The following is a 25,925-nucleotide window of genomic DNA, read 5'->3' as shown; positions in this document are numbered from 1 at the left end:
AGGGGGCGGGGCTAGGAGCGGATTTGGGGCGGGGCGATAGCATGGTCACGCCCCGGGCAGTGCCCGCCTGCGCTAGGGGTGTGGGGGGCCCGCAGCCAACTCCCCCTGTTCCCCGCCTCGCATCACCCCATGGAGGCACACGTGGGCCCCCTTGCTGTGGGGAACCCGGCCCCGGGCATGTCCTCCGTGGGGTGCAACCCCAGCCAGTGCGGCCCATGGGGAGCGGCTCGGGGAAAGCCTGACAGCGTCGGGGCGGGGGCTGGGCCCCGCTGGGGTTTTGGGTGGGGGGTGACGCGTGAGGCGTTGGTGCCCGGCCCGCGGGCCCCGGCACCGCCGCAGCCCCTGCCTTGTGCAATCTCGTCGGCTCCTGTTTACTACCCTTCCCGCTCTCCAGCAGGCAAAGTCCCCCGAGGCGTGGGGTGTCCTGGTGGGGCGGGGGCTGAGGGCTCGCAGACCTCCACCCGCGATGGCAAAAACCCCATGGGGTGCATAAAGTCCCCATGGCCTGGCTCTACATAGCCCCCGTTCTTGGCTTTACCCAAGCACCACTCCCTGGGGCCTGGCACACTCACGCCATGTCACAGCAGAGCGCCGGGCAGCCGGCAGAAGGGACACAGCTTTGCTCCAGAGCTCCGCAGCCTGCGCTGAGCTGGGACGCCCAGTGAGCGCTGGGGGCTCGGCTGGGAGCCCCCGGGGTGGGGGTGCTGCTGGGCCACCATCCCCGCGCCCAGCGGGGGGGACCGGTAATGCCCTTTATTGGATCAGCCACCCAGCCGGGAAAGGTGCCACACGCCTGGGGCTATTCTGGGCAGGGCAGCGCCCCAAACGCACCGCTCAGGCGGGCACGTGGCGTGGCCCAGCATGCCCCACCAGCTCCCAGTTGCTGCCGGTTCATTTCCCAGTATGTCCCCGCTTCGGTGCTGCACACGGTGACACCGCGCCAGCCGCCGGGACCCAGCTGTGCACCGAGACATGGGCACAGAATTCAAGGTGGGAGCACAAACAGGGACCCAACCCATGGGGCAAGCGCTGATTATTTGGCCTAAAACCAGGAAAACCAGTTGAGCAGAAAGCAGCAGTGTCCTGCTGGGGGCTGGGGGCGATGCCCAGGGCAGAGCTGGGTTCTGCAGGGCCAGCGCTTGCACCCCGGGGGTGCCGCTGGCCTGGGGGTGCCAGGCTGGACCTGAGCCCCCGTATGAGCCCCTCCGAGCTGGGCGCTGCCTTCGGGTCTTTATTTTTCTTCCTATCTCCCCTCCCTGGCCATGTCGCAGGAAGTGCAGCGTGTGACTTTGGTGAGAAACCAGCCAGGGTGGGAAACGGACCCATTAGTTCTGTAAGGCTCTTAGGGCCGCTCTGAGAGTCACCTTCTTCCCCCAAAAAGCCCAGCACAGGGGTGCAGCGGCAGGGCCAGGGCTGGGGGCAGCAAGGTGCCCTGGAGCAGGGTGTCCTGGAGCAGGGTACACCGACCATGCAGAAGGGGACATTGGCGGCAGCGAAGGTCCCTCTGCGGGGTCGCGGGGTCACCGGCATGGGGGGGTCTGGTGCTACACGCTGGTGTAGCTGCCCTGCCACAGGGCATGGAATGTTGCTCTCTCCAGGACAGCATCCCTTGCTGTGGGTGCGGTGAGCTCGCCAGGTCTCAGAGGGTCACCCCAAAGAGGAGCTGGGTGGGTGCAGCACCCAGGGTGGGTGTTCAGCCTCTGCCCTCCCGCAGCGCACCGGGAGGCGGAGGCACCGGGCAGAGAGCGGGGATGGTGCGGGGAGAGGGGGCAGAGACCCCACACACACCGCGGCGGCCACGTGTAAAAAAGCGGCGCTGTCGCTTTAACAGCGGAGGGTGGCGGCCCCTTTAAGACGCGGGGGGGGAGTGGGGGGGAATCAGCTGCCCGCGCACAACAGCGGGGCCGCAGCCGCCACGGTGGGTCCGCGGGGCGGGAGGGGTCCCTCTGAGCATCCCCCTGAGCATCCCCCGCCCCGCGACCCCCACTCATCCCGGGGTCCCTATCGCCACCCGCATCGGGGTCTCCCCGTCCGCTCCCTGGCTTGGGGGTTCCCTGCGTGTCCCCCGGTACTACGTGGGGGGGTCGGTGCCGCCCCCGCTTTGCTCCGCAGGCGCTCGGGGCTGGGGTGGCCCCGGGGTTGAGCCCCCCCGGCGCGGACGTGGCGCGGCAGCGTGTTTGTCAGCCTGCCCGCGGGTTGCTGTGCCTTTTAGCATTATTATTCTTTTTATTTTTAATTACTTATTTTTAATTCCCCCTCCTCCGGCCTGCCCGGGGAGCTGCGGGATGGGGGACCCGGACCTGCCCCTGTTTCCCCTCCCCGGGGGCCGCTGCCAGCGGTAGGTGCCCCCTGGGGCTGCCCCCCGCCATGGGGCAGGGTGCCGTGGGGCCGGCCGGGACGCTCAGCCTGGCCGGGGTGCTCAGCCTGGCGGGGACACTGGCGGGGGACAGCGGGGTGCAGCCAGCCAGGACCCCACTGCCACTGGACCTGGGGCACACGGCCCCTCCCGGGGGGGATGCTCTGAGCCACGGCCGGGGCCTGGATGTGAGTGTGGGGGCTGCGGTGGGGCTTGGGGGGTGGCGGGAGGGATGTGGGTGCTGGTGGGGTGGTGGGGGCCCATCCTGTCCCTGTTTCCGCGTGTCCCTGCTATTGCAGCGGGGGATCTCACCAGGATTTCCTCTGATGATGTTTTTCTCCTTCAAAAACGTTGCTGCTTGCCAGGCTGGCACCTTCCATGGCTGGGGTTGGGTGGGGGGGTGGTACAGGGCCCTGTGCTGCTGGGGTTGGGGACAGCGATGGGGACAATGGCTCGCACCCCCACTGGCCATGACGCAACCCTTGACCTGCACACGTGTAGCACAGATAGGGAAACTGAGGCAGGGATGACAGTGACCCCCCACCCCTGCCCCAAAAGCAGCCCAGCAGAGGGACAGTGCCACTGATGGCAGCCCTGGCTGGACGGTGGTGGGTGCTCAGCATGGGGACAGGACTTGGGGTAGGGACAGGACTTGGGGTGTCCAGCTGAGCACCCCACGCTGTGCCCCGCAGTGCTGGGAGGTGCGGAAACGCAACAGCTCCGAGTGGTGCCACTTCGTCCGGAGCAACCCCGACTGCCGGCTGGAGGGCGGCTTCCTAGACTACCTGGATGGGGTCTTCTGTGTCTTCCCCCCTCGGCTGCTCCCCCTGGCCGTCACCCTCTACGTAAGGATGGGAACGGGGGTGATGCTGCTGGGAGATGCTCATGTTTGGGGGTGCAGGCTGGGGACCCCACCAACCCATCTCTCTGCCATCCCCGACCCCTCAGGCTCTCTGGCTCCTGTACCTGTTTGTCATCCTTGGTGTGACAGCGGAGAAGTTGTGAGTAGCCCCGTGGAGGACGGGATGGTCCCCAGGGTGAGCAGGGAGCCTGGTGGTCCCAAAGCAGCCCTGTCACCCCTCTGTGCCTCCTTCTCTGCCCTTCCAGCTTCTGCCCCAACTTATCGGCTATCTCCACCAACCTGAAGCTGTCTCACAACGTGGCAGTATCCTTGGCGGGTCACAGGGCACCTCGGGTGGGGAGGGGGGAATGCAGGGAGGTGGCACGTTGGGGGCACTTCTGCATCCCCTCGGCACTGTGCCAGGGGACGCTGATTTGGAGCATGAGCTGGAGGTGGTGATGGGGTGGGCAGTGATGTGCCAGCACCGGCAGGGAGCTCTGTGGCACTGGAGCGGGCAGGTACCACGTGTCCCCATAGGGATGTGGCCACCAGGTCTTTTCCTTGATGTCCCCTCTCCATGGTGTCACCTTTCTGGCCTTCGGCAATGGGGCACCAGATGTCTTCAGCGCCGTGGTGGCCTTTTCCGACCCGCGGACGGCAGGGCTGGCCATCGGGGCTGTCTTCGGTAAAGAGAACCCCACCAGGGGCTGCCAGCTCAGGGGGGTGGCAGGTGGGGGGGACACTGAAGGGCCAGGGGGTGTTTCCTCCTGAGGGGGACCTGTTGTGTTGGCAGGTGCCGGTGTGTTCGTGACCACGGTGGTGGCCGGGGGCATCGCCATGGTCAAGCCCTTCACGGCCGCCTCCCGGCCCTTCCTCAGGGATGTCATCTTCTACATGGTGGCCGTCTTCCTCACCTTCATGGTCCTCTACTTCGGCAGGATCACGCTGGGAGAGGCTCTGGGTGAGCACCGCGGCGGGGATGGGTTTGGGGGGTGGCAGGAGCAGCCTGGGGTGTCGTAACCCAGCCTGTGCTCCCCCCCATCCCAGGGTACCTGGGGCTCTATGTCTTCTACGTGTTCACCGTGGTGCTCTGCACCTGGATCCACCGATGGCAGCGGGGGGAAGGACCGACCCCCCCCAGCCCCTGGGAACCAGGTAAGGGCTGCATGGCCAATGGGACCCCCCGCATGCTGGGGTGTCCCTCCACTGCCCCCCTCCTCTCCTGTCCTCCCCAGAGATGCCAACGGATGCTGAAGAGCGGGAGTCCTTAGGTGCCAACAGTGGGGACTATGGTATGTCATTCCTGAGGGGCTCAGGGGGTGGTTGGCGGTCCCAGGAACCCCACGGCTGCCACATGCATGGCTGAGCCCATGGGAACCCCCATCCTTCGCAGGTGAGGAGTACCAGCCCCTGCTCCCCTCCCCGGAGAGCTCCTTGCGCATCCTCTCCACTGCGCTCAGCCCCCTGGACCACCGCAAGTGGAGGAGGAAGCCCTGGTACTGGCGGCTCTTCAAGGTCTTCAAGGTGAATGGGGGGGACGCGAGCTGGGAGGAGCACCCCCCAGCATGGGGCATCCCCCTCCCTGCCAGCCCCTGGGGCTGTGTCACCCCTGGGAGATGGTGGGACAAGGTCATGGGGCATCTCCTGGGGTGTCCTGTCTTGGGGGTCCCCCATCCCTGCTCATGGCTGCTCCTCCCAGGTGCCGGTGGAGCTGCTGCTGCTGCTCACTGTCCCTGTCGTGGACCCCGACAAGGACGACCTGAACTGGAAGAGACCCCTCAACTGCCTGCACATCATCACCAGCCCCCTCCTCTGCGTCCTCACCCTGAAATCCGGCACCTGTAAGAGCCCAGGGCAGCCCCAGACACCCATCTAGGATGGGAGGGGACTGAAATAGCCACCAGAGCCCTGGGGACCACAGGAGCCCTTTGGAGCTGCTGTCCGTCTGGGGAGGGGAGGACGGGCCAGTGAAGAGCCAAGCTGGGGGTCCTGGTTTGCAGCTGGATGGCTCTGTCCTCCCCCCAGCAATAAGGGGTTTGGGCCCCCCAGAATCCAGGTTGATGGGGCAGGCCTGGGGAAACTGAGGCGCAGAGGGGAGCAGCTCCAGGCTGGCTTGGGGTGGAGATGGCTTTGAAGTACACAGGTTTACCTCATACTGCAAGCCTGGTCAGATGCTGCCCCGGCCCACGTGGTGCCTGCGGGGTCACACTGATGCCCCTTCTCTCCACCACGTGCAGACGGGCTGTACCAGATCCAGGGCGTCTTCCCAGTCTGGGCACTGATCACATTGGTTGGCTCCGTCCTGGCTACCATCATCTTCATCACAACAAGCAATGAGCGGCCACCCAAGTACCACTGCGTAAGGTGTCCCCAGCCCTCAACACCCATCAGGGACCAGCCCAGTCCGGACTGAGGGTCCTGGGGGCAGAGCAGGAGCCAAGAGCTCCTTCCCAGTCTGCAGTGTCCCTAGGAGGGGGACAGCCGGCTGAGGGATGCAGGATGCACCCAGGGACCAGCTCACCCCTCTGCCCGGCAGGTCTTTGCCTTCCTCGGGTTTTTGGCCAGTGCCATGTGGATCAATGCTGCAGCCACGGAGCTGGTGAACATCCTCCGCACGTTGGGTGTCATCTTCCAGCTGAGCAACACCGTGCTGGGCCTGACACTGCTGGCCTGGGGCAACAGCATCGGGGGTACGGGCTCTGCTGTGCCTGGCGATGATCCTGGGCGCATCCGTCCTCCTGGCATCTCCCAAAGTCTCCCCTTCTCCCTCTGCAGACACCTTCTCTGACCTCACCATGGCACGGCAGGGCTATCCCCGCATGGCCTTCTCCGCCTGCTTCGGGGGCATCATCTTCAGTATCCTTTGGGTGTCAGGGGGAGGGTGGTGGTACTTAGGGCAGAGGCTGCCTCAGTTTCCCTGCCTGGAGAACCCCTGCTCCTGGGGGACCCTTGGGAAGGAGCTGGGCAGGATCCACCCCAGAGTCCCTGAGATGGCACTTGTGACCCCTCGGATGGAACCAGCGGCATCCCGCTGTCCCCACTGCTGTCCCAGTCCCAGCGGGGTGGGGGTTTGGGCCAAAGTCTGGTGGATTTGGGATCTGCCATAGGGAAGGAGGGGAAGAGGCTTTGGGTGGTCCCCATACCAGACTGAAGCTTTTCCTCCCTGAGCGCTCCAGGGTGTGTTTGCCACAAACAGGCACCGCTTTGGGCCCCAGGGCGCAGGGAGGGAGGAGAAGGGATGGTGCTGTCCCATCCCTAGGGGCGGGAGGGACTCATCTGGCTCCATCACTCCCCCGAAGTCCCCAGTGCTGTGTCCCCATCCTGAACATGCCCCAGACATCCTGGTCGGCGTGGGGCTGGGCTGCCTGCTGCAGATGACCAGCAGCCAGCTGGTGGTGAAGGTGAGGCTGCGGTGACACGGGGCAGGCTGGCGGCAGGACCCCAGTGTCACTCATCGCTCCCCATCTGTCACAGCTGGAGCCCGACAGCCTGCTGGTGTGGATCCTGGCCGGGGCCCTGGGGCTGAGCTTGGTCTTCTCCTTCGTGGCGGTGCCAGCGCAGTGCTTCCAGCTGGGCAAAGCCTACGGCATCTGCCTCATCCTCTACTACCTGGCCTTCCTCTGCGTGGCCCTGCTGACCGAGTTCAAGGTCATCCACCTCTCCACTGCCTGAGAGACACGTGTCCATCTTCCCTCCCTGCCGGATCGGGCCCTCGCTGTCCCCTCGCACTGTCCCTGCCAGGGCAACCGAGGCACCTTGACCTCAAGCTGCTGCCACCACACACTGGAGGCACCACGTGCCGGCTCAGCCTTCACTTTCTGGAGGGGGGGTTGGTTGGTTGTGCTTTGGGAAAGGAAAAGGAGCCATTAGTCACTAGCCACGTCTTCGCTCTGCCTAATCTTGTTTAACTCAAGGTGGCTCTAAGCAGGACGGAGGTGAAGACCTCGGTGTCCTCTGGTCCCGGTGGCAGAGAGGGCAGCTCCAGCCTGGGGTCACAACCAGCGAGGTTTTTCCTCTTCAGCCACTTTATTTTTCCCCTCCCCATCTCTATCCCGGCTGCTTGGGGACAAGGCTGGTGTGGTCACACCACAGGGGTGACTCTGTAAAGGTCTGAGCCATGTTTGTCACTGTAAAGGATGTGATTTGTTCACAGGGCGGGTTTGGAAGAGCAGCCAAGGCAAAGCAAGACGGGGTTGAGGTGAGATGAAGCTCCAGGGCAGCGCTTGGTTTTAGTGCAAGCAAAGCTGGAGGGGAAAAAAAAGCAAAGCAAACAAAGGGAGGCTGGTTTCCCCTTTTTTTAAAGCTCTGTTTTTGAACCTGAGTTTCAGATCCTACTTTGCTCCTCTTCTGAGTGTGGACAGAGCTGTAGGAAAGGTCGTGGAGTTTCCACGTGCAGTGTTAGCCTTAGGCACTGTAAAAAAAAAAAAAAAACAAAAAAACAAAAAAAACAAGATAAAAATATTGCAATAAAAAGCCAAACCCAACGCAGCCTTCTGTTGTTTGCTGCAGGGGGTTGGTTTGTGGGGACGAGGGGGCACCAGGGGCTCCTCTGGCTCCGAGGGAAGGGCCAGGGGCTGGTGCTCTCAGCCCAGGGCGGTTTTCCCAGCGCTGCGGTTTCCTCCGGGTCCAGCAGCCGTGATTTCCCAAGAGCGGTCACATGCGGCTGACTCGGCCATTTCATTGCAGGGTTGGGAACTGCAGCGTCACGGCCCCGGGGTCAGCACGGGCTGCCAGGGACATCGCCGGGGACAGGGACAGCCAGGGCTGGGCTGGTGCTCCTGCTGCTGGTGGGATGGTCATCAGGGTGCGGCGAGAAACCAAAGTGCCGTTAGGGACAAACAACCACGTTTCTGCCACCTGGGGAGCAAGGGGCTGTTTTGCAAGAGCCGGCTGGGGTGCCAGCAGCCTCCTGGTTCTGCACCATTTCTCCTTTTTCTAACCAGATGAAGGCTTTCACAAAAAGTAACGTTCCCTGTGGTATCAGCTCTGCCCTGAACCTGCTCACAAGTTACCAGCAGCTGCTGGAGTTATCTGGGGAGCAGTGGGGATAAAGCAATTGAAACTGCAGCCAGTTTACCCACAGAGAGCAACAGGGTCAAAAAAACCTTCTAACCTTACGCGTTGCATTGAGGTAGCTTTAAAAAACATAAGTTGGAAAGTGTTATCATAATGTTCAGGGAAAAAACTGGGAAAGGGCAAGAGGGAAGCTGGGCTTTGCAGTGTCCAGGACAAAGAATGTGGAGCAGCAAAATGTGCCCATGGCAGCGGTTGCCACTGGCACCGCTCCTCTTCAAACACTCTTCAAATGCCTGAGCTGCAGCCCAGCCTCACGTCTGGAATAACACAGGAAGGAGGAAAGGAACCTGCTGCCTTTACAAAGCCGAGGATGCTTTTTATTAGTGTGCGTGAAAAAAAACTAGAGAACATTTTTTACAGACATGTCCATAAAATCGTTTTATAAACAAAACACCAGCATACAAAATCCTGCAGTGCTTCCTCCCTTGCTCCCTACAAAATGATTGTCTCTGTTGTTAGTCTGTGTGTCAGGTCGGGGAGAGGAGGATAAATAGAAGGGGATGCCCCGTACTCAAACTTTGTGTCTTCCCAAAGTCACGTGGAAGAAGAAAACTTCTGCGACCCTCCTTGGTTTACAAAAATAATTAATACGTTATGTACGCAGGGGAGATCAACACCTCAGCACAAAACCAGGGAAACAGCACCTGAGCCCCCAACCCCCGTCTGAGCATCCCTGTGACACGAGAGCCCCGTTATTGCATGTTAAGCAGGTTAGTGCCCCCCAATATAGCTTAAAGCTGCAGCTCCTTTCACACCCAGAAAACACCCCCCAACAATCACTGACAGCCCTGCAATAGGCTGTAGTGGAATGAATTTAACCAGAGCTACTTTCTGTTTATTCCCTAACAATCATAATGCTCGTTCATCCTGCCCACAACTCAAAAAGAGAATAAGCAACATCCACTCCAGCTCCAGGACTAATCTGGGTAAATCTCCCAGGCTGCGACTCCATGCAGAGCAACTGCAAGAGCAACAACTGCACTGCTCATTAATTTGTGGTCGAACTGATGGTTTGGAAAACAGCCCTTTAAGGTCCTTCACGGTCCAGCTCAGAAGTAGTTTCATACCTGCAGTACCCAGCAAGGAAACAAAGAGTTGCCCTGAGGCGCCCCCAGGGAACTTGGCAAGGGTTGAGAGCAGAGGTTGGTGTGTGCTGCCCCAACGCTGCTCACCCGCTCTCTCCGATATCCCAAATACTCCCTCCACGCTATGCAGGGAGAGATCTTGCAGAAGCAGCTCTGTCCTGCTGACTTTTGAAAGTCTCATTGACCCAGGAAATGCTGCTATGCAGGATCACTCCTTGTGCCATGTGGCTACCAAGGTAAAAACAGGTGTATGGGAGAAAGGGAAGGGGCACACAGATCTGCCAGTGCCTGATCTGTCTGGGGGAAGGAAAAAGCCTCCCCAGCAAACTCTGCTCTTCATCTGAACCTGAGAAAAGATCCAACAGCAAGAGGTTGACGGGAACCTCCCAGCTGACAGAGAACTTCCAGCCCTCAGCACTTTCTGTGCTGACGGGGGGAAAAAAGGGACTTACAGGGACAGGTTCTCATCGGTTTACGGGCAATGGAACACGAGTGATGACACACCCTGCTGTGATCACCGAACAGACGTGGCAGAGCTGGGAAGGGATCTCTTTCCCCCCTTTCTTCCCACCCCTCACCTGCCAGCTCTGGCTGCCTCCTTGCCAGCTGCAGAAAAGCAGACGGGAGAGAAAAATCATCTTCCACATTCCTCCTGCATCCAAAATTCAAGGAACAGTCAAGCTCTTTAGTGAATATTCCTAAAGGCCTACTTGGTCAGTGTTTGCTGGCCTGAGGAACATTTCTGCATGGGTGAGAGTAAGGGAGGAACACTGCTGTGCTGTGTGACCACAGCAGCGACCTGGCTGAGGACTAACCAGCAGCACTGACGCCCACAAGCTCTCCTTAACCCAAAGCCATGCAGAAATAAGCCAGATTTGGAGCTGCAAAACATTCAATTTCTTCCTCCTAGTCATTTATCTGAGCTAAAGACCAGCTAGAGATTTGTCATTTACAGAGGTGGTGGCCAAGTGACAGAGGTCAAAGCGACCATCACCCTGTGGAATGTCCCCCTCACTGCCCAGAGACAGGAGCTTTGGGGTTTGCAGAGGTGACCCCAATCCCAGGCAGCACCCCGGGCAGAACTTGAACGGTCACAGCAGAGACACACCGTTCATCTCCCCCAACTCCTGTCCCACTTACGGTGGTAACACGATCAGCTGCTGGCCCTCACACTGCTAAATTCAATCATCAGATGGCTAAATTCAATAATCAGAGCTGGATCTGCTACAGGGAGAGCATCTAGGTGTGCCAAAAAGGAGGGGAAAGGCAGACTGCTCTTCCGAAAGTTCACACCACCTCCCGTTTCTTTGCATAAGGAGGGTGGAGAAAAAACAACAACTTACTCCCTGATCCTTTATTCCTAGGCTAATGGTACCCTTTAAGCAAAAGAGATCTTCCAAAACGGCAACAGTTTTACTATTAAGCAGGTGGCTTCAGCGCGTTTCCTGCTGTTAATGGATTACACATCCCTTTCCGCCGGGTCTGTTACTGCTATGAAACAGCAGGCTTGGGCCTGGGAAGCGGCTCGGAGGGAGAAGGTCTCTGCTCTGTCCGAGATGTTCGCTCTGTGCTGAGCATCACGCTCCAGCTGGGTGCAGCAGCCTTACACAGAGTCCCCCGGGCCTCTGTTTTTTATTCAGTAATCCACTCGCTAGGGAAAAAGATTTAAACCCTAAAGCTGAACAGTACACTGAACGGATCTATATACATCATCCCAATATATACGCTGTGAAGTAATACTCTAGGTTATTGCATAGAAGGCGGCTTGCACGAGCTAGGCCTAAATGACAGTCTGGGAGCGCTGCCGGAGGCTCGGGGGCTTCAGAGAGCTGGTGGAAGCAGATGCAGGCTCTTGCAACGGTGTCTGAGATTCTTCTTTTCTGGAATGCTCCTCATACCATTCCTGCAAAAGGAGATCGGACACACCGAGATCAGGCTCTGCCCCACGCCAGGACCCCGAACGGCAGAGCCCTCGGCTGCTGTGCCATGCAAGGGCACGTCTGCTCAGGCACAAAGCCCTGGACCCAGCCTAACCACCTACAACAACCTGGTTCATTCCAGCATGACTGTGACAGATGTACCAAGACCTCAGCACCTGCAGTCCAAGCAAGAAGCACCAGTTGTGGCTCAGCTACAGTTGGCTGAACTGGGAAACCCGGGCAAGGAAACTTCCCTGTCTCAGGATGTCCCTCCTGAATGTCCATGACTCCAGTACTGGTGTCACAGGCGTGTTTGAGGTTTACAGAGTGGCTCCCAGCCCTGGGCAGGGCCCAGGGTGTTACAGTATGTTATATCCCTGAATCAGAGACCAGGCAGAACAGGCGAGGAGCTTCTCTGCAGGTTTTCATCCAGCTACACAGTAAATAACATGTTTATTTTTGTTAGGGGAGCTGAAGACTCATCCCCAAGCTAGCTGCCAAAGGGACAAAGGACAGATTCAAAAGATTACGAGATTAATTCTTTCAGTACTAATCATTACATTAGCCCATGACCTTCAACCTGGAGGTGAATGTCTGGCAGGCACTAGGAGTGACCAAATCCACGGCATAAAGCTCCTGACCACGAAGGGCACCAGCAGGAACGCCCCAAACAATCCAGAGAATCTGTTGATTTAAGCATTTCCCATCCTTGTTAGTCTAATTCTGACGGCAAACCAGGCAGCATTGCTCGCGACCCAGCAGCGCTCCGCCTGGGAAACACTCGGGTTCTGTGTCAGACAGACACACCCAAGCTCAAGCACAATCACATTCCACTAGTTTAACTAATTAGCGCTCAGCGGCCGAGCCCCAGGAACACGCTGCGCATGTGCTCCTGGCCCCAGCGAACCCCTCGGGAGCTCAGCCAGGCTGGATGCCGACGCGCACGCCAAGCGCCCCGTTACCGCGGCTCTGCCGACACAAACCTGGCAGCCAGGCACCTGGGCCTGCTGAGGAGGGTCCAACACGCTCCTCTGTGGTTTAAGAATGTCCCCAAGTGCCAGAACGGATAAATCTGAAATACATTTAATCTACTGCCCACTCTCTTCACCGAGCTGCCTGCCCAGGGTCTGGAGGAAGAAGGCCTCTGGTGTTTCAAAGGATGGTTTGTTATTCTAAGTGATGTTCTGCTCACCACAGACTTGCTGAAATGTCCAACTCAGGCGCACATACCTGGATCTCCTCCTCGTACATCTTCATACTCAGGTCACTCTTGGTCCTTGATCTGCGTCCCAGAAACAGCGTTGACATTTGCTAAAGAGTTGCGGGGAGGAGAAGGAGGAAAAAAACCCACAAAAATACTTTCATCAGTCACTGAGCAGTTCACAGGAACTTCAGGCATCCTGCATGCAGACACCCATCACCCACTGGTGAGCTCGGACTATCCTGGGCTCTTATTATATCACAGGGGAAAGGCGTTTTAGGGTGCACATCACCTAAACAAATACAGGCTGAGTCACACTGAGCAGATCCCCAAAGGCAATAGAGGGAGCTGGAGCTTGGACAGATGTGTCTAGTGCTTACTGTAGTGAGATGAACACAACATCAGTGCCTGGAACAAGGCTCAGACCCAAGCTTCCAAATAAGATCTCGTCTAAGAACAATTTCAGGTCCCACTTGGCTAGACCACACATTTACTCTGTGGGCCTGGACTTCTTAAATTGTGTAAGCAAAGAGCTGAAGTCTAAATTACACTGTGACTACATGAGTTATATGAACATGGTTGAGAAGCAAAAGAAAAATCAGGTCTGGCATCATCATTCTGGACTCCATTGCAAGGCCAAGGACATCGCCTTCCTTTGGTTTGCCTCGAAAACTGCTTCTGATCAGTATCATTGTCACGATTTTGAATTTTGTCTGTGTGAACAAGAGCTCAGCGTTCAACTACCAAGCCAACCAAAGCAAATAAAGGTTGCCTAAGAGACTGTAGCACCTGTGCTTTGTAGTGGGATCCAAGAATATAATGGGTATGATTGAAATAACCACTTAAGCTCTTCCCAGATGCATGAGACAACAGTTCTGAGACAAGAGCAGTTACCCAGCTCAGCTCATTTTTCCAATTGCCCATCCTATTTTGGAATGGAAACGTACACAGCGCCATGGAGAAAGGAAGGCTGGGGTTTGAATCGATACCATCGGATTGCTGCATCATGCTTCAGGACTGTCCAAGCCCAGGTGTACGATGAGAGAGGCAGGAGAACTACAAGACAGTAGTTTCCTTAGAGAAAAATCAATCTGCTTTTTCCAGCTGATGCTGGGCCAGGACTGTTCTACGAGAAGTTTGTGGGTTGTAGCAACGAGCCTCTGTTAAGTCTATTCAGAGAGCAGAGGAAATTCAGTTGCTGCTTTTCTAGAGCAGCAAAACTTGGTGCCAGTGCTGCGGGGTCCCTGCAGCAGCTCAGCTCTCAACACTAAGGTGACACATGCAGCTCCTCTCTTAAGCCAGCACAAAGTCATCCATGGCCCTGGCACGCCTCCCTCCCCCAAAACTGAGAACTTACAGAAAGCTTTTCCTCTTACCCCATATTTGTCCATCTGCAAAACGATCTTCTGCAGCTCAGCGGTTTCGGTGGCAGCTGAACTCCGTTTGTACAGCTCGATTATGCCAACCACTTCCTCCTTGAAGATCTCCTTCTCCAACACAATGCCATTATCTTCTGGAGAGGCAAGAAAGAGGGGAATAAAATGTCTCAAGGATGAACGTTGCTTCATCATCTACTACAATAATCCTGGAAGGCAAAGCTTAACAGCACCCAGGAGCAAGCCAGGTGCAGGCACAGTCTGTAACTACTTTTGTGATTAGAACAAAAATGTCCTTGTCCCTCAACAAGGCAGGGAAGAAGTTAACTTGTGTGTAGGACCAGCAAGCACCTCAGCTTTTTTAAAACATCGGGCTTGTCAGTATCTTAAAACAACAAATAAATCTTGTAGCTTTTTGCTTGCCTGTAAATTAACCAGCAAAGCAAATGATCACACAGGAACTGCCACCTTTTGACCGTGAACTGCCTAAACCAGCTCGGGAGCCCAGTGCTGATGAACATTCTTCACTGCACCCATCCAGCTGGGTTCAGGAGGGAGCACCCTGTAACTAACAGCACCCGGCTCCTGTGGGCAGGTGCCACACGTTTGCATCTCCTGGCCCCTGCAAACGATGAGGGGCTGATGAAACTGCTTCTGGCTGGGGCCTTCACTGTGTTTTTGCAGGGAAGACAGACTCTCCAGCATTAAATGTATGAGAGTGCACTAGCTATATCTCCTTCCTGCAGAAACATGTAAGTAATTATTCAGATGACTTTGCCTCGAAAATGAACAGAAAAGTCTGAGTGTAGATCACCTGGAGGAATAGAAGGACTGTAGAGATTAATGTGTTTGTGGCGCCTAAATTAGCAGGTCATGAAGTTACATGCAGCTTTAGAGAGATGAAGAACAGTGAGTAAGACCAGTGACTAACAGGAGCGTGGAGATGGAGAGACTGTCAGTTCCTGAAGGGTACAGAAAGGTATGTCCAACACCAGTACACAGTCACCAGTCTAAGTACAACCAGGACATGTGGAAAAAACTGGATACACAGTGTCTGTTGCTGTCTATGCCATGGCAAAGAGTGCTGGCAAACCACCTGCACCCAGCGTTTTGGTGCCTGAATGCCGGACAAGCTACTTGGAGACAAGTTCTGGTGCCACTGAGCATATCAGTGAGGAGGGGAAATTGGTTTTAAAAGAAAAATCACATTGTCTTCCTGTAAGATCTCTGGTTGAGTTTTGCTACAGAAGTGCAGTAATATTTCCTAGATTTCTTTTGTGAAATGCATGTGAACTTCCTGTCTTCAAATAATTTTGTTGAAATGGCTTAAGTAGTTGAAGTTTATATGTATAAGCATGTGCGGACACACAGAGACACTTGTATAAATCCAGGTAGACGCATACACACACACTTTTTGGGGAGTGCTGGGACAGAGCAGAAAGGCCAGATAGAAATATCACACAAAAGCATAATAATGACTTAGGAAGTCAGGGTAAAAAAAGAAAAATAATCTGGTCTTTGCTGGCCAAGCCCATCCTCTCCTACAGACATAAGACACAACGCTGTAAGTCAACCAGTCCCCAGTTCTGACCTTCTGAATCTTGGTTCTTCCGAGTGTAGTTCATGCGGAAGACAAATGCATCCAGAATAAAAGCCACGATGATCGTCATCACCACCTGGGAGAGGACAAGAGCAGAAGAGATGAGGAAGCTGCTGCTGGGGAACTCTTCCAGCCCACTTCAACAGGAATCTGAGCATTCGGTCTGTGCTTCAGCTCCACATTCCCCAGCATCTCCACAGCAGAGGGGATGCACAGGTCACACTTCAACCTGAGAGCAAACTTCTGACAGTAAACCAGAAAGGGGACAGAGCAAAACTGTGATGCTGTAGTCCTTTTCCCAGGCCCAGATTTATGCAGCATCAGCTTTATCAGTGCCCACAAATTCAACTTTCTGCAAGTGATGAGGACTCACACCTGTTTCTGGAAGGTGTTTATGTAGAAGAGCAAAGTTGTCCTCACTTAGGGATGGAAACTCCCTCTGGAACACAGCAAAAGCTGCCTCCCCTCCTCAGCCCCACTATTTGATGCATGAAGCACATCCAGAAACCTACCATGGTCACAATATAGAAGATCATGAAGTAAAGACGGCTCCAGTGAGTGGTTTGGGATGTCACCCCTTCCTAAAGAAGAGAGGGAAGAAATCAGTAGTGCACAAAAGATGGAAGACTCTGCTGTTAACCACTTGTCAACAGACATAAAGCAGCATAACCACGATCTGAGTCGCAGCTCCACAGTGAGCCCCCGGGGCTGCCTGTGCAATGCCCAATGCCCCAGCTGCTCCTCGCAGCTCACCTGCCTCTCAAGCTAACACTGAGGTTCCTATACGCAAACGCACAGAACATTTTAAGCCTGTGGCCGCGTGTACCCCTGCTGCTGTGAGAACACAGCTTGGACAGCAGGGTGACAAGCTGGAATACAGAATGACTTCAATTTTCCGCATTGTGAAACCCAGGCTGAAGGCTGGTCAAGATTCCCAAGAAAACAAGCCCAGCAGCATGCTAGATGTCAAATATCACCCAGCGATCGGGAGCAAACATCTGGCAACAAGAAGTGACAATGTTGGGCCCATCTCCAGTCACTAGGGGAAGAAAGCAGTGGTGGCATGGAAGATCTAGCTCAAGTGACGTGTGTGCTGCCCACACACGCATGGCAGCTGAGGTTTACTTACCATGATGATGTACCAGTCGTTGACGACTGTCAGCTCAAACAGCGTGACTGTACAAGTGAGAGAAAAAAATACAGACAGTTTATCCAACTGAACCTACTTTAGTGATTCTTAGACAAAGTATTTGACAGGGATGACTGACACAAGACACTGAAGTTTCAATACAGCCAACAAATCTCACCAATACAATTATTTCAGACAAAGGGGGTTAGACCCACAGAATCAGGAGCATGGTTTAACCTATATTTCTTAAAAGAATCAGAAACAGACCTGACTCTTTTAATCAGAGAGTGTGGAGACCTCTGAAATCTCCAAGAGATAAGCACCTCTGCTCACACATTAAGAAAAATCAGAGAGAGTAATCAACACATTCAAATTATTCTTCATCAGTGGGTTTAAAGAAATGTATTAGCATCACTATTGGTTCTTTAGGAAGGTAGTTACTTAAAGCCTCCTTAAACATCTCTGGAAATCTGGTCTGATCACCAGTCAGAACAGATCTGCTGGCTTCACGCTGGCTTTTAAGCGACGTCTGCTTACCTTGCAGAACACTTATGGCGCGATTAGTCAGCTGGAGTTCTCCAGACAGAAAAAGCAGGATGCTGAGTGTCTGAGGTGCATTAGGAGGACTCTCTGGGAGAGTCCCAGGCTCACAGGAGCACTACAGTCCTGCCATCCAGCTCTGCAGGAACACAGATGCACTCAGGAATAGCCTTTGCTACGGACAAAACTGCCCTTACCAAAGCTGTTCAAAATGTTGTCAAAGTTGTTGAGATAGTAATAACCTTCTTCTACAACTGTCTTGTTGCCAACCGTGTGATTCACCCAGCGGTAGGAATCTGCAACTGTGCTTGTGCTGGTTGGAGAAACCAGGACAAAGAATGAGAAGAGAACTGGAAAAGCAAGGAAAGTATCACGGGTTATAAACACTAAAACACTTAGAATGTGGTGAGCAGGATGGCACTTTCTACCTCTTGGCCAGCACTTGCTTTTTTCTCTGAAAGCAAGCTCCTGTCCTTCACAGCTCAGCACAAGCCCAGGGACCACATGGAGTCTTTCTAATCATTCCGCAAATATTATATCAGATAAACTGAGTGTTTCAGTTACACTCCTTGGCTCACACCTGTAAAGCTTGGCATTTCCAAGTGGTCTGCCATCATTTAAGATGAAAAGGGCACAGGCCAGCTTGGCTTCCAAAACCAGGTGAATTTATCTTGTAGAAAGTGAGGCCTAAATATGTATCACATCCAGCAGAGCAACTCTGGTGTCACCAAGATAAAAATCTCAACTTCACTCTACAGCAGCTGTTATAAGAGCTTCCAGCCAGAGTAGAAGTTTGCTAGGAAGTAGTGTGCCATGAAGAAGTCCTCCCAGTGCAGGTACCTGAGGCGAGTTTCAGAGCTCATTAAAACCAGCCAACCCCACCACAGAATCTCTCTCCCTTTCTGAATGCAACACAAAAGCCACTTCATCCAATCTGACCTAGAGAAGTGAAGTGTTGCCCCTACATTTTCCCAGTATGTTGCCTCAGCTACAAAACCCCGTCCAGACCCATCCTCTGGTCCCTTCTCTGCATGGAGACAGAGCTGCTGGAGCCTCCCTGCTCCTGGCTTTGCACCAAACCCACTGCAGAGGGGGATGGATTTGCAGTACTCACTTGCAGCAGTTCGGGTAGACCACGCCAGCAAAGAACTCCATGCCAACAATGGCAAAGCAATAGTAGAAGATCAGCAGGGTTAAACCCAGGCTGGAGGCAAAAACAGAGAGAGTACTGTGCTGCTGAAGAGTTGCTAAGGCTGGGAAACACAAAGTCACAGGCTAGTTTCTCTGGAAGGAATTTCCAAGCCATGGGAAGCCGCAGACCACCCTGCCTGCCGCTGGGGCTCGGCAGTTCTTTGCCTGCTCTCATTCAAGAAGTCCCTGGACAAGGAGCTTGCTGCTCACTGAAGAGAGGAACTAAAGAGCAGCCTGGATTCCCTCCCAGTCTGCCTTTTTCTGGTAAACAAATGTCTCTCCACAGTTTCTTTAATAAAGAACAACACACACTGGTTTCTGCCCTCTCCACGTCCTCGCATGCAGGGGCTGTGCCAAGAACTGGGTTCCCCAGCTAACACGCTCTCCACAGCCCTTCCTCGGGGAATAAGGTCTGAGGACGCCGCACTCAAACCTCAAGCTCCTTCTGCCCCACCGTTTCACAATAATGCTCTCCAGTGGCTGTACTAAGGACAGGGAAACATCTGGGGCTGAGTATATTCATGCCCATGTTCCTCCAAAATGGGCCTCCCCTCTCACTGAAAGCTGGGATGGGGGAGAAAAATTAAACAAGCATCAACTCTTGGTTATCCTTCTAACACAAAAGCCAGGAGGTGGCCCAGGGTGCTGGAGTGTTGCTTACCACATCCTGCTCCAAGCAATCAGAGGTTTAACACCTGAGCATAAAGCAGGTGTGACAGGTCCCCATCCTGAGCCCAGCCCTAGACACTAAACCTTCGCTCCCCTCTCTCCACCATCACCCAAAGAGAAGATGTTAGTACCTGGCCATCCGGGGGAACAACTCAAACATCGTGTCCAGGACATTTCTGTAGCGTTTCTTCAATTTAAATAGCCTGAAAGGAGAAGCCAGCAGTTATGTACACACTGCAACATTCCTGGTGGTGTTAGGAAGAGTTACACAGAGGATCACAGATCTTTGTACCTGCCAGCTGAAGGAATGGGAGGTTTCCTGACACCAAACTCGCAGGATCTGCTCTTGCCTAAGCGGTTTCTGTTCACCTAACAACATCCCGTTGTCCCATGTAAACGCTTATGACACATTCAACTAAGTGTTTACACGACTGAGGAACCTCAAGGAAATGTGTACATCTTCTTACACAGTGTGATGCATAAATAGGTATTTAAAAAAACACTGTAAGAACATAAACTAGCTGTGTATATAGGGTCAGGATTCATTACTCCTCTTCTCAGACACAGGCTTTTCTGTGTTTCCCTCATGACCCAATAAAAATTGATGAAAGAAAACTACATTGTGCCTGTTAATTTAAGATTTGGCAACTCCATCAGCCTTTACAGGGAAACACAGCTGCCAAACACAGGCTTTGGCAGGGGAGCAATGGAGAAAACATATTTTTGTTTCCCCCCCTTGAGTGTCATAAAGTGTTCTTGAAATCCTCACTGAAGGGCTAAATTACATTAGCTTGTTTTTAACAAAACAATGTTTTTCCTCAAATGCCTTCGCCCTATGGCTCTCAAAGCGTTCTGCAAAGGTGCGTGTACCTCGAAATGAGAGGGTTAATCAGCCCCATCTCACCGAGCTGCAGGGAGGTTACAGGCCGCAGTCCTGCTCCAAGTGTGAGATGCAGTTAGAGCAGAGTTGTACTTCACCCTAGAAAGCAGCGTCCTTTGAAAACTGTAATTTCTGGTAATTCAATGGAAATTATTAAACTGGCTCAGACTGACTCACCCTGACAGAAGAGCTTTTCTCCAAACAGCATCAGACAATTTAGAGGAGGTGTAAGAACCCCGCAAAGGCAGACACAGGATAATCTGCCCCTGGTAAATCCCTTGATCTCTATTAGAGATCAGCTTAAGCTCCAAAGCACAGGGTTTCGTATCCCATCCCAAGTTTTTGTTATCGTTCATTTTGATAACTCCGGCTAATCTCATTACCCCACGCAATTCCTGTTTGCCATGGTCACGTACCCACAGAGCAATCCTTGCCCTCTCCTGGTAAGGAGCTCGATGCTCAAAGCGATTGATGGAAAACAAGCCTGGCTGTTCCCTTCCCCACCTCGTCCCTCCTCCCCCAGCCTTCCCGTCTCACCTCAGCAGCTGGAGGGGTCGCAAGACCACGATGAAGTAGAACGGCTCCATGTTAAACGCCAGTGCCATGAGCCCCAAGAATGCAAACAGGGTGACTGAGAAGTCAAAGCTGGAAAGAAAGAAAGAAAATAGAAAATAAGAGCGATGATTTAGCCCTAGTGTTTCAGCAGAGAAGAGGTACTTGGTGTTTCTCCAGCCTAACAAGATGTGCAAGGCCAAGGGCAGAAGAGTTACAACAGCCTGCTGACGGCCTCGTCTACAGGCCTGAAAACTCATCTCCAAGGTCAGCCTAACCCAACAACACTTGCCACCTTTTTCACAAAACGTCAGCACACGCTTACAGATTCCAGCCCGAGGACAGGTACTCGATAGGCCCCAGTCCAGTGGTCTTCAGGAGCAGCTCCACGCCGTAGACTGTAAAACAAGATGACACAAAGATTAGGAGGCAGCATCACATGGAGGGCTCATGTAAAGGCTTGTACTCAAAGATGGGTGGTGCTCCAAGTGCAGAACTGCTGAACGTAGGCATAACAGACTCCCATCCATCCTCCCTATTCTTGGTGAGATGTCAGAGAGACATTTTCCCTCCAAATCAACACATTTTCCTGTATTCATGATGATTTCTGCCAGCTGCAGCCAGATCAGAGCTGGTAATGCCTCCTGGAACAGTCAGTGCAGCACAGAGCAAGACAAGCAACTCCACACTGAGCTCTCACAAGTCTGGAGGAGCTTATTGCTTTGCACGCTGTGCCTAACAAACAGGGCTATTCTGCTCTGGGGACTGAAGCCAACTTTAGGAGCAACACAGCGGCTTTTGCAGAGAGCTGCACGGAGGTCGGAGGCTCCCCAGGCCGCAGGGCAGCTGTGTGACTGCAGCAGAGCTCACATGGGCCTGTGTGGATGCTGACGGTCCCTGCCAGGCTGTTCTAGGACTAGTCTGTACACCTGTGGCAAAGTTTTCATTTCAAACTGAAAAATCTTCGGGAGGCAGAGCTGTCTGTTCCCCTCCCAACTCCTTATGAAGTGACACAGCTCTGTTGGAAGGCATCAGCTTACTTGTGAGGAAGACTATGTAGCTCCACGGGACATTTCTGGAGAAGAAATTCCCTCCTGCAAGACACAAGAAGATCCTTTTTCCAGCCTTCTCTTTATTCAGTCCCCAGCACCATAGTCAAGAAACAAGCTGTGATGTTTCCTACCTTGCAGCATGAAGGTTTCAACAAGAATCCAAATTCCATTCACAGCAACCACAGTATCTGGAAAAGAAAGTAAAAACCCATAGCAAACACAGTCCTGCACCAGAGGACATCCACTTTCTAGGCTAACAAAAAGACTACAACATAGGATAAGCAGCAGGGTCAGTGTTTCCAGTTCAACTAACAAATTGAACTCATAACTTGGGAGCGTTGTAAAACTTCTACCCTGACTTTTCCGAGGCCTTTAACAGATGCCGTATCTTTATCTTCAGAAGGAAACAAAACTAAAAACACTGGTCTGAATCATGCTCAATCATTCTACTCATCATTATCTTATACTCTGCCATGTTATTATCTGTATATTTTAGCTTCCTCCTAGTTCTAGAATGAGATCTCAAGAACCACTAGGTCCCCAGCAGCACAGGACAAAGCCCTGTTGGATCCCCAACATTCAAATCCTGAGAACCGAAGGTGCAGGACTTCTGTTCGCTCACATGTCCTCACCCCATCCCACTCTCTTTAGTTCAGCATCCTAATGTACAAAAAGCATCTCCTGCAACATTTAAAAAAAATAATACTGAGTAGGAACAGAAGATTTAGAACATATCAAGTAGCACCACGAGTAAGCAGGCTCTCTCCTCTAGAGAAGAGGAACATGGAATCATCCTCACAGGCAGAACAGTTGCCAAGCAATCCCTCCAGCAACGATGCTGCTTGCACCTTCTCAAGTGCACGCACAAGAAGGGGGTTGACTGGTGAGGCAGTTCCTTACCCAGCATCCTCCAGCGGCTCAATAAAAACCTCAAGGCTTGTGAAGGCTCACACCAAGCTACCCAAACGCAACCAGCTGATTCCTAAAGAATCAGACCCAGAAGTGCATTATGTGAACCAAGGAGCTCCTCCAAGACATTTGACCGTAGCTGTGTACAAGTACACAGCTCCCTCCCTCTCTGCCAAAACTCCCGAATGTGTACACGAGCTCAGAGCAAAGACCCTGCCCCACCACACCAGGTCCTTGTGCGGGCCGGCAGACACAGCGTATCAGAGCCAGGGGAGCGAGGGAGCCCAGCAGAGACAGCTTGTCACTCCTACTTACACATGGTGTACTGGAACACGCGGGACTTCACCAGGATGTTGATGCCTGCACGAGGGGAAGCAGGACAAAACAAATGTTTACATGACTCCCCATAACACACACACAGCTTCCTCTGTCTTCTCCTTATCGACTTTATCCATACCAATCTCCTCAGTACAGAAGCTAAACACATTAGCAGATTACTAACTTTACTTCTTGGGATCAAGTTTGAGTTTCATCTAGAATTGTAGCAGCAATGAACTCACTATCCTTAACCCCCAAGATGCCTTTTTTTTCTATGTACTAGCTTTGTGGTGTGGACAAAGGTCAATGCAGCTGCTGAAGCACCACCTGTGTCTGGAACAACACAGGTGCCCGCAGGGAAGGTTTAGCGCATCAGCGGAGATATGCAGAACTCCAACGGCAGCTGTGTGTTTGGATCAAGATACTGTTACCTACCAGCATGCAACACTGAACTAGAATTGCAGGTAAGTTCTTATTTCTGAATGGGTACATTCAATCAGGAAGCTTGGAAACAGGGAGATAAATCACATTTGCAAGACAGATTACACAGATGGGTATTTCAGACCTCTTTCCCTAGCACCTGCACCATCGTGGGACGAGGAACAAACACAAACCCCACTCTACAGTCACTGCTGTGAGTTGCTGCCTGGGATATGGAGACACAAACCTATAAACTCGGCTAGATTCAGCAATCACAAATCCCCATACGACCTCTGTGCTGAAAAGGAATACAGCCCTCCATGACCTCAGGGGCTGGTTCCTCACAGAGCTTCTGCCAAGAAGTCTCTTATTTTAAGGAAGCTGGGGTTTGGGTCAGATCACAGGGAACAATTACATGGCAGAAATCTCCCTTGGAGACTCCGAATAGACAGAGAGTTGGTTAGTAGGCCTTCCCTCAGCTGTTTACCAGGGACATAAGGGAAAGTCCCTTCAGAGGGCCCTGTCTTTGTAAAGTGATGGTTTTCCTGCTAGTTGAACACACGCTGTCAGGAAAACCCAGCCTGTTACCTTTAAAAATAAGGAATGCTGTCCGTGGAAGGTCATCAAACCAGTGCTCGCGATTCCGTTTTGCCTGGAAGTGGAACAGCCACAATCAGAAGTCAATTACATCCATACAAATAATGTGCAGTGATGGAGACTCACCTTATCCCCATCACCTTTTTCTTTCAGATCCCCTTTGTTTCTTTATCCACCTCCTCTTTAATCACTGGCCTCCTTTGCTCTCCCACCCACACACCCTTCCCCTCTTTTCCACCCAATAAATATTTACCTTCCATTTTAAGCCAACAACTTCATAGAAATTGTAAAAATCCTTTAGACTGCAAAACAGAAAGAAGCATCTGATCAGAGCCCTGGAGTTGATTAGATCCTTAATTGTCCTTGTCAGGCATCATCAGTAGAGAGCCCCTGGAAGTTATTAACTCCTTATTAGAACTGCAACCACAGCTGATATAACTCAATACCAACCTTTCCCCAGCCTGGCTAAAGGTTATTGACTGACAATAGCTGGAGCAGGGTACAAAGCCTAATTTCTTTCTGCTACACTACAGCCCTCAGAGGAAACTCTCACTCTACTAAACTCTAGAATTTTACCATCAGGAGGAAAGACCTGAGGCTTAGATAGCAATCTTCAAGGGACAGAGATTGTACTACTCTTCAGGAAGAGGTCCTGGACTGTCTAAATTACTTGTATAGTCCTTTTCTAAGGCACATTTTCTTTTCAAGGTAACAATGAAATTTGAAAAAGGACATGAAAGCAAAGGAACTCATAAAACACGAGTGCCTGTCTAGGTGCTCAGGGTCAGGCCTGTAACAGCTTATAGGTGTCTGAAAGCAAGTATGCTGAACTTCTCAGACTCTTACTGGTGTCATTAGGTGCCTAAATTTAAGAACTCCATCTTTTTCCCAATGTCATTTTCAATACTTCTCTGTGGCACTTGACTTTAAGGAGAAGCATTGGCACCAGTTTCATGGGAGACTCGCTCAGAGCCTGTTTCTGGCCAGAACAAAGGAAGAGAAGGTCTCTTGCTCTAATTCCCTATTTTTCCTTGCTGGCTGGAGTTAGCTGCACCCACCCAGCAGAATGGTAATTCTCTGCCTCATAACACAGAGGATGACAGTCCTGAAAGCACCAGCAGAACCAGATTTTAATTAACAAAACCCTGGGGGACACAGCCAGCTGCTGGAGAAAAACAAAACAGAACAAACAAACTTGTTAAGCTGCGAGGCTGCACTGTGTGAAGAAATGCTCCTTGCAGGTTTTAACACTGTTCCTCAATTTCTCGCTCCTCTGTTCTGGTGGGGAGGTGGGAAAGGGAGGCTGCTGAGCGCCAGCACAGCGCTGTATCCACAAGAGGGCACGCAGGAACTCCATCACCTCCACAGAAAAACCTCGGCTCAGGGTACACCCCCCTCCAAGCTCCCTGCTTCCCAGACAAACCCTTTCAATCCTGTTACTCTATTCCCACATGCCAAACAAGTTTTATTCCATAAGCCCAGCCACCCTCTCCAAAGCACAGCCTAGCTTCAGCGAGCGAAGCAGCATCCCTGCTCTGGGTGCGGCAGTGAGACCGGCCTACCTGAGCAAAGGATTATGGCTTTGATTCAGTGCTTTGAAAGTGAGATATCGCTCTCTGGCACACATCCGAGGCTTGTAAAACCGCAACAGCCCTTCGAAGTGCTTGAAGGAAATTCCAGACGGCCTCTACAAACAAGGGAACATTGTCGTAAGCAGCAACATCGGGCAGAAGCACACAGAGGCTAGTGCATTTAATTCCCACTCTGGATTTGTTTTAAGCAGGATTTCTACATTATCATAAGATGCCATTATAACTAAGCCCCAAAAGTACCCTAAGCTATTACTTTCACATACTGAGATTGTCCCAGGGCACAGAGATCAGAATGCTCTCCTGGCAATCGGCCCCTCCAGCAAAAGCAGAGCTGTTCCCTGTTGCCCCATCATGTGAAAAATTGTCCAACTAGATACTCCAAGCAACAGGATTCAACCACACTTCTTGGGAAATCAGTGGGCAGCCAAACTGATCCCATTACTGGCACTTTTTAAGCCTATCAGCTATGTGCCCTAAAAATGAACTCATCTACTAGAAGTAGGTTAATTATTTTTGGGCCTTATTTCTCTTGCCGCACCACAATTTAAACAAGAACTCAACCCTCTCCCCCAAATGCTCTGTCCCCACCGTCTGTCTGTGGGTGAATCACTTCAGTTTCTGC

At 52.9% G+C, this 25,925-nt stretch overlaps 2 protein-coding genes across 5 annotated transcripts in view; one reads left to right on the top strand and one right to left on the bottom strand.

Annotated features, from left to right (window-relative positions):
- Window positions 1-874: 874 nt before the first annotated feature.
- SLC8B1 (solute carrier family 8 member B1) lies at window positions 875-7,673 on the top strand. Of its 2 annotated transcripts, none has more exons than XM_082066449.1 (15): window positions 875-990; window positions 3,049-3,201; window positions 3,305-3,357; window positions 3,464-3,522; window positions 3,778-3,882; window positions 3,991-4,158; window positions 4,245-4,352; window positions 4,433-4,489; window positions 4,591-4,721; window positions 4,897-5,038; window positions 5,435-5,556; window positions 5,734-5,887; window positions 5,973-6,053; window positions 6,534-6,598; window positions 6,672-7,673. In XM_082066449.1, exons 1-15 carry the CDS (start codon window positions 973-975, stop codon window positions 6,867-6,869), a joined length of 1,614 nt encoding a protein of 537 aa, XP_081922575.1. In that variant the 5' UTR covers window positions 875-972; the 3' UTR covers window positions 6,870-7,673. The 2 variants fall into 2 exon arrangements, with proteins under 2 accessions (XP_081922575.1, XP_081922574.1); XM_082066448.1 differs by lacking the exon at window positions 875-990 and adding an exon at window positions 1,869-2,544.
- Window positions 7,674-8,564: 891 nt separating this feature from the next.
- TPCN1 (two pore segment channel 1) overlaps window positions 8,565-25,925 on the bottom strand; it is a 47,067-nt gene continuing 29,706 nt past the window's right edge. For all 3 annotated transcript variants that reach the window (XM_082066694.1, XM_082066693.1, XM_082066695.1), the window contains 17 exons: window positions 25,274-25,398; window positions 23,965-24,013; window positions 23,703-23,766; window positions 22,692-22,736; window positions 21,599-21,655; window positions 21,456-21,509; window positions 20,741-20,813; window positions 20,401-20,508; window positions 19,115-19,186; window positions 18,238-18,327; window positions 17,321-17,436; window positions 16,584-16,630; window positions 15,967-16,035; window positions 15,446-15,530; window positions 13,855-13,991; window positions 12,508-12,588; window positions 8,565-11,261 (listed from right to left, as the gene is read on the bottom strand). In XM_082066694.1, coding sequence (XP_081922820.1) covers window positions 11,139-11,261; window positions 12,508-12,588; window positions 13,855-13,991; window positions 15,446-15,530; window positions 15,967-16,035; window positions 16,584-16,630; window positions 17,321-17,436; window positions 18,238-18,327; window positions 19,115-19,186; window positions 20,401-20,508; window positions 20,741-20,813; window positions 21,456-21,509; window positions 21,599-21,655; window positions 22,692-22,736; window positions 23,703-23,766; window positions 23,965-24,013; window positions 25,274-25,398 — 1,395 coding nt within the window. In that variant the 3' untranslated portion in view covers window positions 8,565-11,138. The remainder of the gene's footprint in view (window positions 11,262-12,507; window positions 12,589-13,854; window positions 13,992-15,445; window positions 15,531-15,966; window positions 16,036-16,583; window positions 16,631-17,320; window positions 17,437-18,237; window positions 18,328-19,114; window positions 19,187-20,400; window positions 20,509-20,740; window positions 20,814-21,455; window positions 21,510-21,598; window positions 21,656-22,691; window positions 22,737-23,702; window positions 23,767-23,964; window positions 24,014-25,273; window positions 25,399-25,925) is intronic.

This window comes from Streptopelia decaocto, assembly GCF_964273445.1.
Source record: "Streptopelia decaocto genome assembly, chromosome: 15".
In the NCBI taxonomy this organism is placed as follows: domain Eukaryota; kingdom Metazoa; phylum Chordata; class Aves; order Columbiformes; family Columbidae; genus Streptopelia; species Streptopelia decaocto.
This window is presented reverse-complemented; position numbering and strand designations above follow the sequence as displayed.

Excerpts from the sequence above, each read along its gene's own strand:
- SLC8B1 (XM_082066448.1), top strand. The coding sequence starts at position 2,368 with ATGGGGCAGGGTGCCGTGGGGCCGGCCGGGACGCTCAGCCTGGCCGGG. Across the intron at positions 2,545-3,048 it reads GCCACGGCCGGGGCCTGGAT|TGCTGGGAGGTGCGGAAACG; the intron begins GTGAGTGTGGGG and ends TGTGCCCCGCAG. Across the intron at positions 3,523-3,777 it reads GCTGTCTCACAACGTGGCAG|GTGTCACCTTTCTGGCCTTC; the intron begins TATCCTTGGCGG and ends CCCCTCTCCATG.